Genomic DNA, 18,224 nt, shown 5'->3' with positions numbered 1-18,224 from the left:
AATAGTGGTGCTGAGACCTGTGTGTCCTTATCTTCTGCATCTGAGCCCTGTAGACATTCCTAGCCTTCATCCTTGTTTTATGGTGTGCTTTAACTGTGAGAACAGCCTAAGTGCTATACTTATTTCTTAAAAATGCACTAAAACATTTACAGTGGCTACAAAACAGTGGCTTCTCTCATTGCAGTGGGGTTTTTTTTACACTTTATCGTTAAATAAAGCTCATTTGAAATTTACCGGAGTATAATTCTCCAGCTGCATTTATTATGTTTCATTGCCTCGGTCAATATCCAGCATCTTCATAAATAATGCAAGTAAAACATTAACTCTGGTTATTTATTATACTTTAACTGATCCTGTCACCTGAGCAAACATCCTGCATTTTGGCAAAGGAAGGGAAAGCAGCATCTTCTGGGAAGCAAGAAAAACTTTCACCCACGCTTCCTTCAAACCCCACAGTTCTGCACACAGAACAGGAGACAGCACTCGAGTTTTTAATGTTCCCCTCCTCCCTGAGGAGCTGCAGTCTTTTAGCCTACATAAGCGCCATGAAAAATGTCAGGCTAGGTAATTTATTTCCAGTTACGATTTTTGTGTGTGTTTGAAATCAGTTTGCTGATTTAGCCAATGGTACACAGAGTGCCTCTGTGTCTCACACAGCTCGTCAGTCTTTCAGCGATCTGCACAAAAAGTTGCATCTGCAAATGAGGAATAAACACTTATCTTTCCAACCCTTTGTATGCTGCAAGCTTAACATTGACTATTCAAGCCTGGCCAGCCTACACAGAGCTTTAGAAGCCTTCCAAACAATCTTCCAGCTCTGCTTATGTACAGTAATTTTTCACATGCACTCTAGCTCTAAAGCAGGCAAACTTCAGACTTAGGTCTAAAGCAGATTTTAGATCCTGCTGTCAAAAGAAGAACCAGTTGCACAGATGTGATTCCCTTTCTCCTTGCATCACAAGAGAGAGCACAGTGCCTTCCATCAACAATCACCTGGATCTCTACAGGCACTTACCAGAAACAAACAGCCTCAGATCTCCTGCTACAAATATTGATGAGTGAGGAACAAACCAATGCAAGGAAATCCAAGAGCAAAGAGTGAATGTAAAGATCAGTATTTACTTCCTACTGTTTACAGCAGCTTCATGTTTTCTAATAGCCTAAATCTGCTAGAGCCACAGCAATTCCACCAGCAGCAAATTTAATCCTACATTTAACTAAGAACTGCACTAAGAGCCAGCAGACTCGTCCCTCCTTGACATCCTCTTGTCTGTGTCCCCCACTGCTGCTCTGATGGATGTTTTGGTTGATCTCTGTTGGTTCCCCCCTTCCCAGGCATCTGGGCCCAGCCAACCATGCACTTCCAAAAGCTGCTCTCGTGGTCTTGCTAGTTCTTCAATTCCTTTTCGCATGAGGAGCTCCACTGACAGCCACTCAGTGCTCCAGATGGAGGTTTGCAAATACAAAGTGGAACACAGAAGCGTTCAGGGACCAGGAAAGGGAATGTGCTGACTGAGGAAATCCACCAGCACTGAACCATTCCCCACCACTCCTCCACTTCCTCCACCCAGACAGAAGGGATAATTAACTGCTCACTACACTAACATCTTCATATTAGCAAAAAGCCCGGGGAACTAGAATAAACAGCAGCAACAGCAAAGATGAAATGGGAACAGTGTGCTCACAAAACAAAAACAGGAAAAAGAAACACCAAAAAAAGGTGCTTTTGACTAGCTTCAGAGAGTTCTTCACTGAGAGCTCAGCTGTAGCTTTGCCACAAATCCCTGATTTAAGGTAGAGGAAACACAACCCAGGCCTGCAGCAGTGCAGGAAGGAACTCAGCCCACCGGGGGCCAGCCCAGCCACACCCATGCCCCTCACCATTCCCATGCTGCAGAAAGCAACAAGACTTTATCTTCTCCCAGCAGTGGCTACTAGGGACCCACAGCTCCTCAGCCCCCCTCTCCAATCATTATGAGGCATAAAGAAAAACTTTGGAAGTGCATTTTTCTGAGTTGATAAAATTCAACTCAATCTTGGTAAGAGAAACAAACAAAAAAAAAAAAACCCAGCCACAAACAGAAGTAGGACCATGTTCCCGCATCAGTTCTGGAGCTGCTTCCCTACTCCAAATATTGAAGCCTTAAATCAAAATTAATAAAAAACCATTTAGTCTTTTGTAAATGTAAGAACCTTAGAAGAAAGATCTCTGTAGATTATAGGAGGTCTCTGGCAGCTGTGATGAGCTGGCAATGGCAAAATGTTTACATGAACCACAGATCTCTTGGAATGGGGTGGAAGTGCCTCTGTGTTTCAGTCCTGCCACCTTCACCTGACTGGGTGACCCAGGCCATTCCTGCCACCCCTGCATCCCACCCTGTCCCCAGGAAGAGAAAACAAAACATCCTGTCCTGTCCAGCCCTCCCCAGCCCACTGTGAATTCAAAGGGCATTTCTTAGGACATGGGGCAGCCCTGCACCCTCCCATCCCTAGCCAGGAGACACTTGCAAGGGCTTGGGAAGGTTGGGGATTACTGAATGGAGGGGAGGAGATGGATCAGGAGAAAAACACAGAAACAATGATAAAATATATGTTCCAGTGCCCTCCCACTCTGATTATGGAGGCCTGGTCCAGGTCAGAGACTGCAGTCTCACCTGGGTACTCGGACACACCACCAGCCAAGCAAGCACAGCCACCAGAATTCCTGGGTGGAATTCTGGTGTGGAAAGAGCCTGCTCTAGCTCAGATTAATGGCTCCAAGCCTTCCTGGTCTGTGCCTCAGAGATGTATGCATGAGCAAGCTCTATCCCAATCACACCACCATCTCAAAGGAGTCTGGCTTGCTTTTAAATGTAAGAGAAAACAGAGGGTCCCAGGATACAATATTCCAAGTTTCAACAAAAGCTGGGAATGGTACAAGTATTTACCTGATGAAAACTGAAAAAAATACCATTTGGAGTCTAACACTCTGCATTCCAGCTTGTGGATGCCAAATGTTTTAACACAGACTGAAATCAAATCCCCCCCTCTAATAGAGGAGCAGGTAACAGAATATTCAGAAAGCAAAAAGCAAACAAACAAGCTGTCTTCGGAGATTAGCAGATTTCATCTTTTACAGTCAACTTTAGTTTCTGAGAGAAGAAATGTTCTTAAAGCTTAACCATTTCCCTCCCCTTTTTGACAGATCCCCAAAATGTCACCAAAGAAATTATTATTTGCCCAGTACTGCACAGAAAAGAGCAAAGCTAACAGAAAGAAAGCCCCATATTCAGATTCCCACCTCTGTCATATGCCTTCTCTTCTCCAAGAGACTGAACACATTGCTGCCTAGAGAGGGGTATCAGTTAAAATGTCCTATTAATCAGGGTTTCACAAATCACCCAAATCCCATGGCAGCATTCAAATGTCTTCTAGTGAATGTCCCTGAAAGGTTACATCATTTCAGAGTCATTCCAAGCACATAACCAAAGAAACAGCTGCAGGTAGGCAGAAACAAACAAAAGAAAACAAGGAAATGAAAAATGAAACAAAATAAAAGAAGTAAAATAATTTTCATAATTTTAAGAGACTTAAGATTGATAGTTTTAACTACCAGAATCACAGTGTGCAAATGCTGAGACTTGCAACAGATTCATTCCCCTGAAATCACATCCTGAATCATAAGAAATTATGTTCAGTGGTGCAAACCAGGCATCATGGCATAGCAATGACTTTTAATACATCTGAAATAACTTTGCACAGTCCAAAATAAATAGATGAATTAACTGCAGACTTTCCTAAATGAAAGACACTTCAACAGATTTTCAAGCCCAATCCACAGTCTTAGAGCAGGTTGAGTAATTTCCTCTAGGTTCACCCATCATGAAAACCAAGGAGCATCAGAAGAACATAAAAAATGCTTCCTCCTGCTCCACTGTGATACCCCCTTCATTCTCTCCTCTTCCTATGCAACGAGTCCAGTTTCCTCACAGAAACCCTTTCACAACTTGGGTCATCACTGCATCCCCTTCTTTCCAGATCAATTTTTTTTAAATTTATGAATGGGACTAGCACCACACATCACATTCCAGAAACTGATGGGAATGTTTTAAGTTTTACTTTTTTTCTGCTTCCCTAACAGTTTTAGGATCCAGTTTACTGTTTCTGACTGCTGACCTTTCCACAGAGGTCATTCACATGCCGTGACAATCCAAAGAAACACATGTAAAATTATGATGCTCCCTTCAGATGTATTTATCTCCATGCAGTTTTTCTGACATTTTACCATTTCACTACTCAGCACAAGGACCCTGAATAATCCTTTGCTGTTGGTTCTAGGGATTCAGTCTCCTCTCTCCATGTAGGCACCTCACCATGCTGCCCTGTGTTAGTTTTGCCTGGCTTGGTTTTTGGCTGGACCAGCGACCACCTCCACCAACCCATCCCAGCCACCTCCTGCCAGCTTCCTGCTGCTGTTTGCTCAAGGGGGAGAGGGAACACAGCCACGTGGGTAGTTTATTTGTGCTGAGAATCTTTTCAGGGCCTCCATCAAATCCATTTGCAAATGCGATTAAGTGGCATCAATGCAGTGGAATCAACTGCTGCCCACACGCTCAGCAGTCCCTGCAGAGAGCTCCAGCAGATTCCAGCCATGATTTCTCCCTGCAGGAACTGTGCTGTCTCCCCCAGTGCATCACGTTTCAGCACTCAATTCTGCTGTTCAGAACAGTTTCTACCCTGTTGCCTGGCACAGACATCAGGCCTACTGGCAACAACAGACACAAACATTCTGCGGATTATCAGGTTCTTTGTCAAGTACAAGGTAGTGGACATAAGAGCTGTAATAAACTGTGCTGGCCCTCAGCTGGGCATGCCTGTAAGAGCCAAGACAATTTCCAGATGTCTCAGTACTGCAAGATACCAAGTTAGCGATAATGGCTTCAGCTACCGCTGTGTCTTCTCTTTGTTTGATTAAAAAATAATACAGAAGGAAAGATTTGATAAGCTTATTTCTCCAGGGAAAAGAAGGGGTCAGAAACATACACTTGATAGACAAGCCTGCATTCAGCAAGCATCCTGGCTATGGGAAAAAAGGACAGACCACAGGAAGAAAGCATCACACAACCAGCAGCACTATGCAAAGCAAGGCTTGATACAAAGAGGATTGATGGAGAGTCATCTGACCCCAAGCATTTAAAACAAGGCTGTTATGTAGCATTACAAAACAATTCTGTTTCAGGGCATATGTAGAAGAGAAGGCATTTGTGGTAAACCAGCCTTTTAACAACACACTTAAGATGCACTCCATTTATCACAGTCACAAAATCGTATGACGTCCAGAGAATCTCAGAAACATTGGAACGTGACTAACTATTATTCAAATCCAATCAGTGCATCTATTTTAAAGAAGAAATCATCAGTTAAATCTTTCTGGACGTCAACGCCAAATTTAACTATTAAAAAAAAAATAGTGTGATATTATATAACACCTAACATAATATTTAACAGCATATATATTGTCACATATAAGAGACGTCAGGGCATATCTTGCTTTAGAAATCATGCACTGGAAGTTTTATTTTTAGAATTCGAGGTCTGAGTGGTCCCTCAGCAGTTATGTCCATTTTGTCCAGAACAACCAAATCTGATGATTCTAGAGATCTGTCTAGTCCAGTACCCTGTCACTGACAGTGAGTGAAAGTAAGTGCCCAGAGAAGACTCTAAAAGAAATGTTAATACATGGATATGCTTCCTCAGAATATTCCCCCAGCCTGCAATGATTTGTTCTCCCACTAACTCATAAGGTTGCAATTTGTGTCTGCATATTTTATAGTCTTTGATGGATTTCAACTCCCAAGAACGTGTATGGCAGATTTCAAATCTGTGTACACTGCTTATACCCACAGTGCCCTGTGGGAAGAAGTTTTGTATTTTTTGTACTCTGTGTGAAGCAGCAGCGCCTTTTGCCTTCCCTATCCAACTGATCCTAATTAGCTCCTTATGCTTAAGGTGGAAGAGAGCAATTAGCTCTCCACACACTTTTTCCATGCCAAACACTTTTGGAATTCTTGGGCAGATACTTTTGGATCTGACAACCTGCCATTTTCCATTTTGTCAGCTGACCTGCAACCCTGTCTACCAACACCCCAATCTATAAACACACACTCCCCTCTGTCTTGAAAAGAAAAAAAATCAAATACTCTAGGCTAAAAAAACCCTCTCCTGATTTAAGACAGACACAAAGTGGTGATACAACAATTTTATTACTGCTCTGTCATCCCAACTGTTTCTTTCACTTTTTCTCCATCCACAGGTATTGTAGATTCTCTGGTAGCCTTCTCTCCACGTGCTGCCTGGAAAGAATCACTAGTTTTTTATGCCTGCATCTTCATTGCTCTCCTTGTGCCAGTATGTTGATACTCAGATTCACCTTCCACATCTCCATTACCTAAACCTCCTTTGTTTATGCCCCACCACCCGCTCCGGGTGCTTCCCAGTGTCTCCCCATCCTTCCAGCGAATACCAGGCACACTTCCTTCATATCACCTGCTTTCCTGCACAGCCAGCCTCCCACAGCCAGTCTGTTCTGCCATCATATCTTGTGCTCAGTCTCTTCCCTCACTTCACAGGTTTCAAATTCCTCTTATTCCTTCCCCCATCAGACATTTCAAAGACTCCTAATTCAATGAAAGATGACAAGCCCCGGCCTCTTTTCCTGTAAATACTTCATTTTCTCACTGTGACCATTACCGCTGCTTTCAGCCTGCTATATCCATCCCCTCTGGGGGCTGTCATGATTTCCTCCTCTTCTCTCTCTCTCTTTTCTCCTCTCCTTTGCAGTGCCTATGCTTTGAAGCCTGCCCTTCCAAGACAACACTTGTTTTGTTTGTCCTCTCCGGGACAGATGCCTGCTTTGTGTTTGAAAGAGCACTGGGCATGCTGTGGCCACAAACCCCCAAGGAGCTGCAGCCCTGGCACAGTGACTGCAGCAAGGGTGGCACAGAGCAGCCACAGAGACCTGCCTTAGGACAGGCCATGGACTGAAAAATGCAGGATCCTAAAAACCTCCAGTGGTCATGAACAGCAGCCAAGGCCTTACCTTCTCCCACCACGCAGCCTTTCGCTGAGCTACAAGCTGATGCAGTTGCTCCTGGAGAGCCACCAGGTCTCTGGATAATCTGTCCATTTGCCCAGTCAGCTTGGCAGCCCAGGGGGTGGCCTCTGGCAGCCTTCTTTTCTCCACATGTACATCCTGGGACTCACACAGATTTCCCTCTTCAGCCATATTATCCAAAACAGTTTCCTAAACAAAAACCAATAGAAGTTACTTTTCAGTAGGAGTTAAAATGGTTTCCCCCATCCTCCTGGTAATTCATAGCTAGGAATTCACTGCTGCCATCTCAATATACAGTTGCTCCACAACTTCAGAGTTATTTCAAGAGAGAACCCCTCAGTTCACTATAACATATTTCCAAGTTAACAGAAAACTTACTTTGCTAACCTAGCTTATTTTAGAAAGCACTGCACAGTCAGCTACTCTCCACTGCACTAAAGCATAAAGTAACACTCCTGAGATGGAGGTGAACAGCACTGCAGCAGCTCTAGATATGCCTTTCCTCTCAAATTCTGAGCTTGGATGCACTTCTAGGGCTTTTGGTAACAAAGTGATGACCAGGGAGGTACATGCCAACACAGGAAAGCACCACCTGCTCTAACACCCACAGGGTCCCTCGTGCCCATGGAAAACTCTACAAGTTGAGGAACTTGGGATCCTTGATTCAGCCTGGTCAGGAGCTGACAGCTCTCCTTGACCACAACCATCTAGCTGGTTTTTGATAATTAACTATGCAATTGCTTTCCAAGGTAGCAAGTGGTATTTAAAATACTCAAGGGAAAAAAAAAAAAACAACCCAAAACCAAAAGCATTTAAACAAAACATGCAGAGCCCATCTATACACTCTGGTGCACAGACTGTGCAGAAACACACATTTTTCAAGCCTGAATAGCACAGCATAGCTAAAGGACATAGGCCTTACTTATAGAATATTAAATATTCTGTCTTCTTGATACTGTTATCAAGAAGACATTCAATAGGAGAGGTCATAATCTCTTTTAAGGACATAATTTGCATCCAAAATTATCTTTAGCAATTGAAGAAGTAATTTAGAAACGCTGTCAGGAAATTCAGCAGTTGAGCAGCGTGGTTCATACACGAGCAAGAAGAACCAAGTGCATAATTACTGGCACAGCAGCAACACTGCTGGAGGAGACGTCAGAGAGCCAGAAGTCACCAATGTCACACTGCTGAAGTCAAGCACCGTGTCACCAAGTATAAACACAAGTCCCAGTGATAGAAGAGTACTGACTGTAATGCTGACACACAGGTGAGGCACTTGAAGTTAAGCACAGACAAATGAGAGGGAAAGTCCCAGATGAGAGCAGCAACAAACATCAAAAGCTCGAATGAATGGCCTATAAGGACACATAAAGACATCAAAACTTCAGCTTAGCCTAGAAAAAGGGATGGAAAGGCAGTGACATGCTAACAGCCTTCACTTACATAAAAGATTGCTATAAAGAGGATGGGAAATTTTATTTTTTCCTCCTCTTTCGCTCTTTTCTCAGAAGGTAGGTTAAAAACTCTGGCTTAATTCAGAGTAAAAGATTCTTAGACTCATGCAAGAAAAAGCTTCATAACACAGCTAAGAATGGCATAGGACACCCTGCAAGAGCTCCTTTCTAGGCAAGCACTGGTGCTGGGAATTGGCACAAAGCAGCACTGAGGGCAGCTGCCCCATGGCCCAGCTCACAAGAACACAGACATGGCAGGGACATGGACAGGATAACAAACTGCAAGGAAATAAAGCAAAGGGCTTTGGCTTTTGGGGGTTTGGGGGTTCTTCTGTTTAAGCCTTATTTTGAAATTGATTAAACAACAGAATTGTAAAGTAACATTAAGAGTCAGACAACGTTCTCAGGCACATGGTGGGATTTTTGGGCAGTCTTTTGCAGGGCCAGGAGCTGAACTTGTGGTCCTTGTGGATCCCTTCCAGCTGATGATATTCTGTGATTACTGCAGTCATTCCAGTTCTGCAGTGATGTCATGCTCTGTTGTGTTCCTGCCCACCACCAGCAGGCAGAGCTGACAGCAGTTATGTGAGAACCATTCCATCCATCAGATCACCAATGCAAAACACAAGTTTGGTAGAAAGAGAAAACTACTGTCTTTTCTAAGCACATCTCATCCCCATACATCCTACTGCATCCAAGATCAACCATCATCATCAGTGAAACAAAAGAAAAAGGCAAATTCACCATCCAGCACACTGAATAGCTTAAAAAGATGTTGCTGGTCAATTTTCAAGTATTTATTTAGAACTTGATTCCAGAAAGCAGGCTAAGACTCTTCAACATGTCAAAGGCAAATGTTTTGGCAGACACACAGAAATAATTGCAATTGTATTTTATCTATTGGGAGCCAGGCCTGTGCTAATGCTGATGCTTTCCAAAAAACCCTAAGATGGTAAACATGTAAAGCAAAAACCATCAGAGAACTAACGGAAATTGGAAGTACACCTTCAAGACAGGTGAGGCAATTTCACACTGCCCTTTGCCTTGCTTTTAGTGTAGAAAAAGGCACATAGGCAATTAGCAGTCAGCTCAGCTGATTCTCAAAATCCTGTAAGCTCATAGAGCTAATGTGGTGTGCTAAACAATTATTTCAGCAACACTGAATGGCCAAAAGTCGTAGAGAGAAGTGAGATGGATGGCATCGTTTGCACTCACTTGAGAAAGCCTAAGAAGCACAGAAAAAGGGTTATTGATTTTCTTATGATCATTCAACACAGTTCAAGGGGAAATCAGCAATGTCAACACACTATTTGGCTGGGGAAAAATGAAATTGTTTTCAATATCAGCTGCCTGCAAATTTAGTTGTTCTCAAGACTGCAATAAAGCTTAGAGGTCCTCTTCTGAAAAGCCATTTAATTTTACAAAAATGTGTAACTGCTATGTTTAAAAACTATTAAAAAATATGAAGATCAGACCTTTTCATTTTGTTAACTATATGAAATTCTGCAATTCCTCAACTTAGCTGCATGAGTCCTACTGAAGAAAACAGGAATAAAAGCAGGAATAAAAGAGAACTATGAAAATATTTCTTACTTTACCGAGATTTTTTTCCTTTTTCTCAAGTGATGTTGAACAGATGGTTTGCAACATTTAATTTTGTGGGACTTAAGGGCCTTTGGGAGTAGCCAGCTATGTTAAAAGTCAAGAAAGATGCACCCCTCAAAATCAGTTTCATTTGTTACCATCCACTGCCAGTAAACTGGTTCCAGTTGCTTCCATTCCAGAAAGGCTTCCAGCTGCTTGGTCTCAGAGTCCAGGAGCTGTAACAGCTACAGGAGAGGAGACAAAGGAAAGGAAATCAGGTAACCTTGGCCACGTGAGAACTACATGAAATGTGTGCTTAGACTGAAGGATATAAAGACTGTGAGTGGTACATGGGACAACAATGAGTGGCTTTATAAGAACATTTTAAAAACAGACGGGGAAACGTGAAGTAAAACACTTCTCCCAGTAGCACTGATTTATCCCTCACCCCAAATGTACCAACTTTATCAGCTTTTCCATACATAAATGTGAGTTTCCTACTGTTTTGAGGGAACAAGAGACACAGTTCTGATAGACATGCTTAGTGAATGACCAGCTTCAAAATTCCATGCTTCTTAACCACCAAAATAAGCTGTTTCTCCAGAAGTATTTTTCCCTGTCTATCCCTTCACTCTGAAACAGCATGGAAAAACTACCTCTAAAATGTTATGTATTTCATAAATTGTATCATCTGCTGTATCAGGAATCCCTCCCTTTGCCTGAGAGTACTTAAATGCTGCATTATAGGTACATAAATTATAATTTTTTTCACAAATATATGCATGATACACATGTATGCACACACATATATGGTGAAGAAGACATTCCAAGACTAAATATTTATATATCAGTAAAAAAAAAAAAAAGGTCTTGTAAAGAATGATAAAGTAAACTAATTTGCTATAAATCAGAGCTCACCAGCTTTAACAATTTTGGTTCTGACCATACCTTTGAAACGAACAATTTTAACACCAATCTGACACCAAAGGCAACTTCTTAAGATGACCACAAAGAGTGTAGGGCCTTGAGGAGAGTGGTAAAGACCAGACCAGTACCAGCTAAATCCATTTTATGGATTACATTTTATACAGACAACTATCTTCTGCTAGATTTGTTTAATTTAGTTACTTAGTACACAACATAATTTAAGTAAGTGCAAAGCATGAGTTGACTTTGCAATTTTATTATGCAGGTATTACCTAAAGATAAAGGAACCAAAGAAAGGAAACCACTTTGCAAGAGTAACTGCTGGAAATTTTATGCAGTTTGCTCTAAAACACTGCTGGATCCAAAATACAATTATTATACATTTGCTCACACACCAGACACTTGGCATTACACTTAATGATTCTGCTAGTTGCAAGCTCAGCTGGGATAGAAAAGGTGGAAGAATGGCTTTCTGTCTCCTTTTTTCTTTCTCCTTTTTTTTTTTTTTTTTTTTTTTCATAGGTACATCTACAGCACAAATGGCTTAAATTATGGAATCTGAGGCTTGCAAGAAAACCCAGCCAAAAAGTTGATTAAATATTCAGGCAACAGTGAAGTTACTTGACTTTAAAGTAGCTCTGTAATGTGGTCATGAGCTGCATGTGATTACAGTATGAATACATCTTACTACAGCTAAAGAGGGCTGAAGGTTGGGATGGGGAGTTTTTCATTCTGAGCCTTCAAAAAAAGAGTGATCTTAATAAAAACACAGTCATCATCTTTATTCTCACCTGAATGTTAGAAGCACCATATGCCACTTGCTTTCACAGCACAACTGAGAGGATATGCTTCTGAAACATCACCATACCTCTACAGGATCTGCTGCAGTTAACTGACCTGAACAACAATCAAAGCTTCCTCAGCAGTCTCCTAATCTCAAACCCTTTGGGCTCTTTTGTATTTGGGTGCTCTTGTTGCCTTTTTTTTTTTTTTTTTAACTCCTTCATTAGTTACACTAACGATAAAACTCCGAGCAGCTTGTGTGAAAGTATTGATCTGACTCCCCCATTTACAGCATCCTCACCTTTCACTAAGGTATTAACACCCTCAGAAACAGCAGGGCAGCAATTGTGTGCTGTGCTGGATTGCTTCAGTCATAAATCAGTACCGGGATGACTCCAGCCATCCTTGGAGGACAGTTCCCAGCAGAGCTGGAATATACCGTGGCAGCCTCAGGCAGGCCTGCAATAGCCAACATTTGAGTTTCCACCCTGAGGGACTTCAGGCACTGCTCCTGAATGCCAATATCCTCTAACATCCTTTCTTTACAGGCCTTGCAAGGCTTTGATGTTATTGCAGCATGGAGAATAAAGCAGAACGCAATAAAAAAATAATGTACTACAAATATCCTTGAGATGCCTTAGCAAAAATCATAAAAACAAATAAATGTTCAAGGTTGGGAAGGGACAATGGATCGTAATGTCCATGTGCCTTGAAATTGGTCACAAAGACAGGGTCCACATGCCCCAGGGGCGACAGGTTTTCACTCAGACATGCCTAGACTTAGGAAAGAACATTTCTGTCAGGCAGCCTCCTTCACCCAGCCTCATCCTTTTCATGAGCTTCTCACGAGCATTTTGTGTTCTTTAACAAACTCTGCTTTTTGTGACTCTGAAGCCACAATGCACGTTTTCTTTGGTCACACATCACAGAGCTGGTATTTCAGAAACCAAAGCCCAAATTGTACCTCTGCATCCCCCCCCAAACACAGCACTACTTCTTGCTCATTTACTACCAACAAGAGTTCACTCGCATGCCACAAGCAGTTCCAGCTCTGATGCTACACAAACCTCTCAAAACAAATTTCCAAGCTTTAACTAAAGCTGCCAGCCCATTTTCAGTCTACTAAGGACCCAATGTCACACCTCCTAATGAAATTTAAAGACTGAATTCAGTAGAAGAACATCAATTTTGTTTCATGAAAAAAAGTGAAGCAGCAAGTCAAAAAAGTGCCTCACGTGGGTATCTAAGTGATGCTTAAGGATAATGCCTGAAAATTGTGTTTCCCTCTACACAAAATTAAGACAACCAAATCCATTTCCTTCATTCTTCTGGAGGAAGTTATTTCTCTAAAATATTTACATTGACTGAAAAAGTAACAACAAATTCAAATTGCTAATCGCTCTGGAGAGGCAATTCCATAATGAATGCTGAGAGCAAAATGTTTGCAGGAACAACTTCTTTGCTCCAGAGGTGAACTCTGCCTAGCTGAGCTGCCTCAGAGCAGGCTGCCAGGAAACCCCAGAGTGATGCAGAAGGATGCTAACTCTGTACAGAGCAAGCCTTGCTTCCTCCAGCACGTGGCTGTGACCTCTAAAACCAAACATCCAGCCTCCATGGCAGATCCCAGACCTCAGGGAGCAGCAGAGCTTCAGCAGCAGAAGTCCGAGGTGACAAGATGATCTAGGTGGCTTTGGACACTTCCCTGAAAATATTCAAAAGCCATCTGGACGCAGCCCTGAGTAACGTGCTCCCTCCTTGAGCAGGGAGGTCGGGCTAGGTGGCCTCCAGTGGTCCTCTCCAACTCTGCCCATCCCATCATACCCAGCAAGAGGCCAAAGTTGAATCTTCCTCAGCATCTCCAAGTGTAATTGGCATGTTGTTTAAAGATATTTGCAATTACTTTTTCTGTAGAGATATTAATCTCTTTCGTATTATTTACCACCATATTAGAAAAATCATTAGTGCCTGTAGACTGTTATGGAAATCAATATTTCATAAATCTGCAGCACAATGCACCCTTTTCACAGGCTCAGCTCCAGAGAGCTCCCTGCAACAAGTATTTAATCTCCAATCCCCACAGCTCATAATTCAACATCCACAGCACTGGCAAAACTATTTTTAATCAAAAATTGCTCTGCCTAAATGTTCAGAAAATCATTTTATTGTTAGACAGACAAAAAAAATGGTCTTTCAGCAAAAAATTCTGTTTCTTGGCTTAGAGACAAAACACTGCTAATTCATCACTGTTCATACATGTCTGTAGACAGAAAACTTGCAGTGGGCTCCTGAGCCCTGCAAACCTCACCCAAACGCCAACATTTCTGGAGAATTGCTCAAGGCTTGAGACAGGGTTGGCTTAGCAGGAAAGCTTATATGGAGAACTACCTAGACTACTCAGTAGCTGTTTAATAGGGAATGGTTTTATTCAGTGTGCATTTGGGTAATCTGAATTCTAGTTCTGAATATCGCAAAAGCACAGGAGAGAAGGTAAGTGAAGAAGTCCATTCCAAAAAATGCAAAGAAAAGGGGTAAAGATTCATGAAAGTTATACCATTTATGGTACCAGAAGCAAACCATAACTGGGATTAAGGCTTTAGAGACCTAACCAAGCATCATATGAAACAAAAAGAATTCAACACATCTTCTCTATCAATACAAAACTGAAAAAAACCTGCAAACCTTGACAAATGAGAGCCTCGGGCAGGCAGGTTTTCAGGTTTAAATTTGGTTTAAAATGGCACACACAATCCAAATTGAACTTTGGTATGGCTAAGTTTTGAGACCCTCATTCATCACAAGAAACTGAGAAAATCTCAGTTATCACAACCATCTCAGGCTGGGACAAATCAGCAACACTGTAGGTGGACACACTCAGTGCTCCAAGTTTCAGCTCCACATTGTGATTTTTCCAGAAGCAAAGCTGATTTAAGACATTGCCACATATCCCTTGAAGGCTAAAACAAAAAAAAAAAAAAAATAAGCTGGAAACTAGAAAGTCACAGTAGAGTAGTGTGAAATACAAGCAGCTGAGGAGCACAAACCTACAGAACAACAAGCAGCCTCTAGGCACAAGGCAAATAAAGACCTCTAATTTCTCTGCCTGTGAAATACCATTGAAAGCCAAGACAGAGCAAGAGGAGCACTGCAGCCCAACCATCACAAGGCAGTGGATCTGAAAGGCTCTTGGAGGACAGAAGTGGATGAGAAGCAGGACTTCAATCTTTTGCAGAAGACACAATACATAAAACACAAAACACAGCAGTTTTGGGTGCTGAGTATAATTCCAGATGTCTGGATAAGTACAAAATCTCCAATATCTAAACCAAAATATGTGGCCTTTCCACCCACCAACACCAGTTTTATGCCACCACAGCTCAAACTCCAATTGAGCTATCTCAGAGAGCAGAAAATCAAACCACTAGTTAAAAACGTAAAAGACAAAGACCATCATTATAAAATGTAACTGCTATTTGTGGAGGGATTCAGAAAACAGCTGTTTCAAATGCAACTGAGAGAAAATTATATTTAAAACAAACAGAATGAGGCATTTGGCAGATAAAAATTGTATTACAGCTTTCACATTGATAGGCAGTGAACTGGGATGTATTGATGACATTCATTTGCAGAGGAACGGGTCAATGATGGGATCACTTGGCATTTTCCCCATGGAAACATATTAAAAAATGGAAAAAATACCAGGAAAAAGAAGCTTGAAGTTTTATACTTCAACAGTCAAGATCAATAATGTAAGAATGAAAAAGGTATGTATTTTTTTCACTTAAAGGTACCAATGATTTTGGGTGCCCAATTTGGCATCCTTGAAGAGCCAAATTTTCAGGCAGTACCAAGTACCTTTAGCTCAGTTAAAGCATATCCAGTAGGTACCAAAAATCACAATTTACTTTAGAGAAATCTCAGCTAGAGGATTTTAAAGAAAATAATCAAATTGTATCACAGTACTGCCTGACAGCTGTTATTATTGTACTGCCAACCAAAACCCCCATGCAGCTGATGTCAAAAAAGAGCATTATTCTTCTGCTTTTATTCAGACTGTTTCTGTACACAGAACAAAGCATTATCCATAGTCATTTTTCCCTTCCTCCCCCCCATATACTTGCCCATTTTCCAGTATTTTTAACAGGCCATGGACAATTAATTTAAAAATGTATTCAATATGTGGATTACCACTTGATATGAGTACAGTTTCACCCAGCTTAGCTCTTTGACAAGCCATCCTAGACTATATGTGCTGCAGGTATTTTCACACATTCTAAAATGTATTACTGACTAGAGAAACTACTAATTTAAAGTCTGCTATAGTTCCTCATGCCAATTAATTTATCTTTCTAGTCTCTTTCACACTCCTTTAAATTAAGCAACAAACTTTAAAAAGAATCACAAACCCAAGATTTCTTGCAAAACATGAGTAACAGCTGATTTTATAACTCCATTTCCTTGGCTATTTAAAAAAAAACACAAAAATACCTGCCAGTAGAGCTGAGTTAACATTATGGGCCAATTGCACACAAAGTTTAATTTTACAAGGCTATAAAAGCAGCTCTACCAGTCTCCTCACAATCTGAGCTGCATTCTCACATCCAGAAAAGCAGTACAGCTCCATTCAGCATTCCAGCAACAGTTCAGCTGTGGCCAGACCCATTGCAATATATGAATTTAACTGTGCTCTGCTTCTTTAATGAGGAGTGAGGCTGGAAAGTGCAGTGGTCCTGTCCTGCTTGGCTTTCTGGATGGGTTACATGTATTTTTGATTCAGAGGTAGACACAGGACACAAAGCCCCTGTTAGGGATTACAGGACCATGATAGTTCTGGGGCACTTCAGGATCATCCTTCATCCATAGCTGTACTTTGGCACAAAAGAAGAGTGGGAAGCTTCTTTTCTGTCAGAAGCTGGTAACTCTTCTCTTTGGCGTGAAAACAACAACAGGGCAGATTCCTTAAGCAGCTCTGCACTTTCTAGTGACTACTGTTAGTTTCAAGGCACAATTCAAGACATGAATCAGGAGTTTTAAAGCTCCTCACCCAAACTTTTTTTTCCCTGATATTTAATTTGCTCCTTCAGGGTCCAATACCTCAGATAAGATCCCCTGGGCTACACCAACAAGACCCTTTCTGACTCCATCACCAAAAGCTATCAGCAAGCACTCTCACTCTGTCCTCTGGCAGAAAGTTGAGGCAGCACAGCATGACCAGGGGATTTGGATGTGGACACAAGACACTCCTCTCACCACACCAGCTTCAGCTGGTCAGTGGCAGTTCCATCTTCAGCTTCACCGTCAGGCAGGATGCTGGTCCAACCTCTGCTGTAGCACTGTGGGACCACAGTGCCTGCCTGTCCTCCCTGTGCTGACCCAAAGCATCCCCTGATTGGACAGCTTGCTCCCCACACTGGGTTTGCTAGCACTTCCACCAGGAAAAGAAAAAAAAAAACCTGAATGCCAACTGATGACAAAATACCTCAGCTTTGTCTCTCCAGCTTATTAATTCCAGCTGCATTGTCTCAGGTGGAATTACATTATAGTATATCACTGTCATTGTCACTGTCACAGCATTCAAATTATGTTAAGTATGGCATAAAACAAGCAAAAGCACAAAAGCAGCAGTGAAGCTCAGTATCATTCCATCAGCTCTGCCACTGGCAATCACAACCACGTGTTCACATCAGCTCAGTATGTATATTCTGTGTCACATGTGTTTCAGAGACACCTTCCTTTCTTGTGGTGGAGGAGTCTAACATACAGCTGCTGCACAGTCCAACAATTTATGGAGTCTGTGATAAACCATTGCATCATTTTTCAAGGTCCAAGAACTCTATAAGCTTGGTCAGTAAAATGTACTAAGCAATAACTCATCCAAAAAAAACCCGGTGATGGCAACTACAGAACGGCAGCTCTATTAACTCCTCTTTTTTTGTATGGATAAGTTTAGCTGAAAGCAGTATTAGTGACAAATTGCAGCCTGGGGAAATTTTCAGATCAAGGTAATAATGCTATGAGGTAGAATGATTTGCTTTAGTGTTGCTATATAATGCTTCCAGTTCCTCCAACTGGACACTAACTGCAGCCAGAGGCCACCTTGCTTAAAAAAATATCTGAAGAAATATTTCAGCACTAAACCTGTCTGGAGTAATAAAAAAAAAAAACCCAGAGCATCCTTCCCAAGAAGGGGCACTGGGAAAGTGAAATTGGGTAAAAAGTTCAACAACTAAATGATTCATGACTGATGACAATCTAGTGCCTGCAAGCTGAAGGAGCTGGCTTCATGCCAACACTGCTGAACCACACAGGTGGGAAGGAACCCCTGGAGGTCTCTAATACAATCTCCTTTTCAAAGCAAGATGCTCACCCTGAAGTCCTGAACA

At 41.8% G+C, this 18,224-nt stretch overlaps 1 protein-coding gene across 7 annotated transcripts in view; it reads right to left on the bottom strand.

Moving 5' to 3' along the window:
• TEDC1 (tubulin epsilon and delta complex 1) overlaps positions 1 to 18,224 on the bottom strand; it is a 68,819-nt gene that overhangs the window by 13,693 nt on the left and 36,902 nt on the right. For 6 of the 7 annotated variants that reach the window (XM_085586898.1, XM_085586899.1, XM_085586901.1 and 3 more), the window contains 2 exons: positions 10,293 to 10,379; positions 7,079 to 7,282 (listed from right to left, as the gene is read on the bottom strand). In XM_085586898.1, coding sequence (XP_085443024.1) covers positions 7,079 to 7,282; positions 10,293 to 10,379 — 291 coding nt within the window. Of the gene's footprint in view, positions 1 to 6,223; positions 6,333 to 7,078; positions 7,283 to 10,292; positions 10,380 to 18,224 lie in introns of those variants that run through there. The other variant, XM_085586902.1, reaches the window with a different exon arrangement.

The sequence above is a fragment of the Lonchura striata genome, chromosome 8 (assembly GCF_050655825.1).
Source record: "Lonchura striata isolate lonStrDom1 chromosome 8, ASM5065582v1, whole genome shotgun sequence".
In the NCBI taxonomy this organism is placed as follows: Eukaryota; Metazoa; Chordata; class Aves; order Passeriformes; family Estrildidae; genus Lonchura; species Lonchura striata.
Note: the sequence above shows the minus strand (reverse complement) of the source record. Positions and strands in the feature narration are given on the sequence as shown.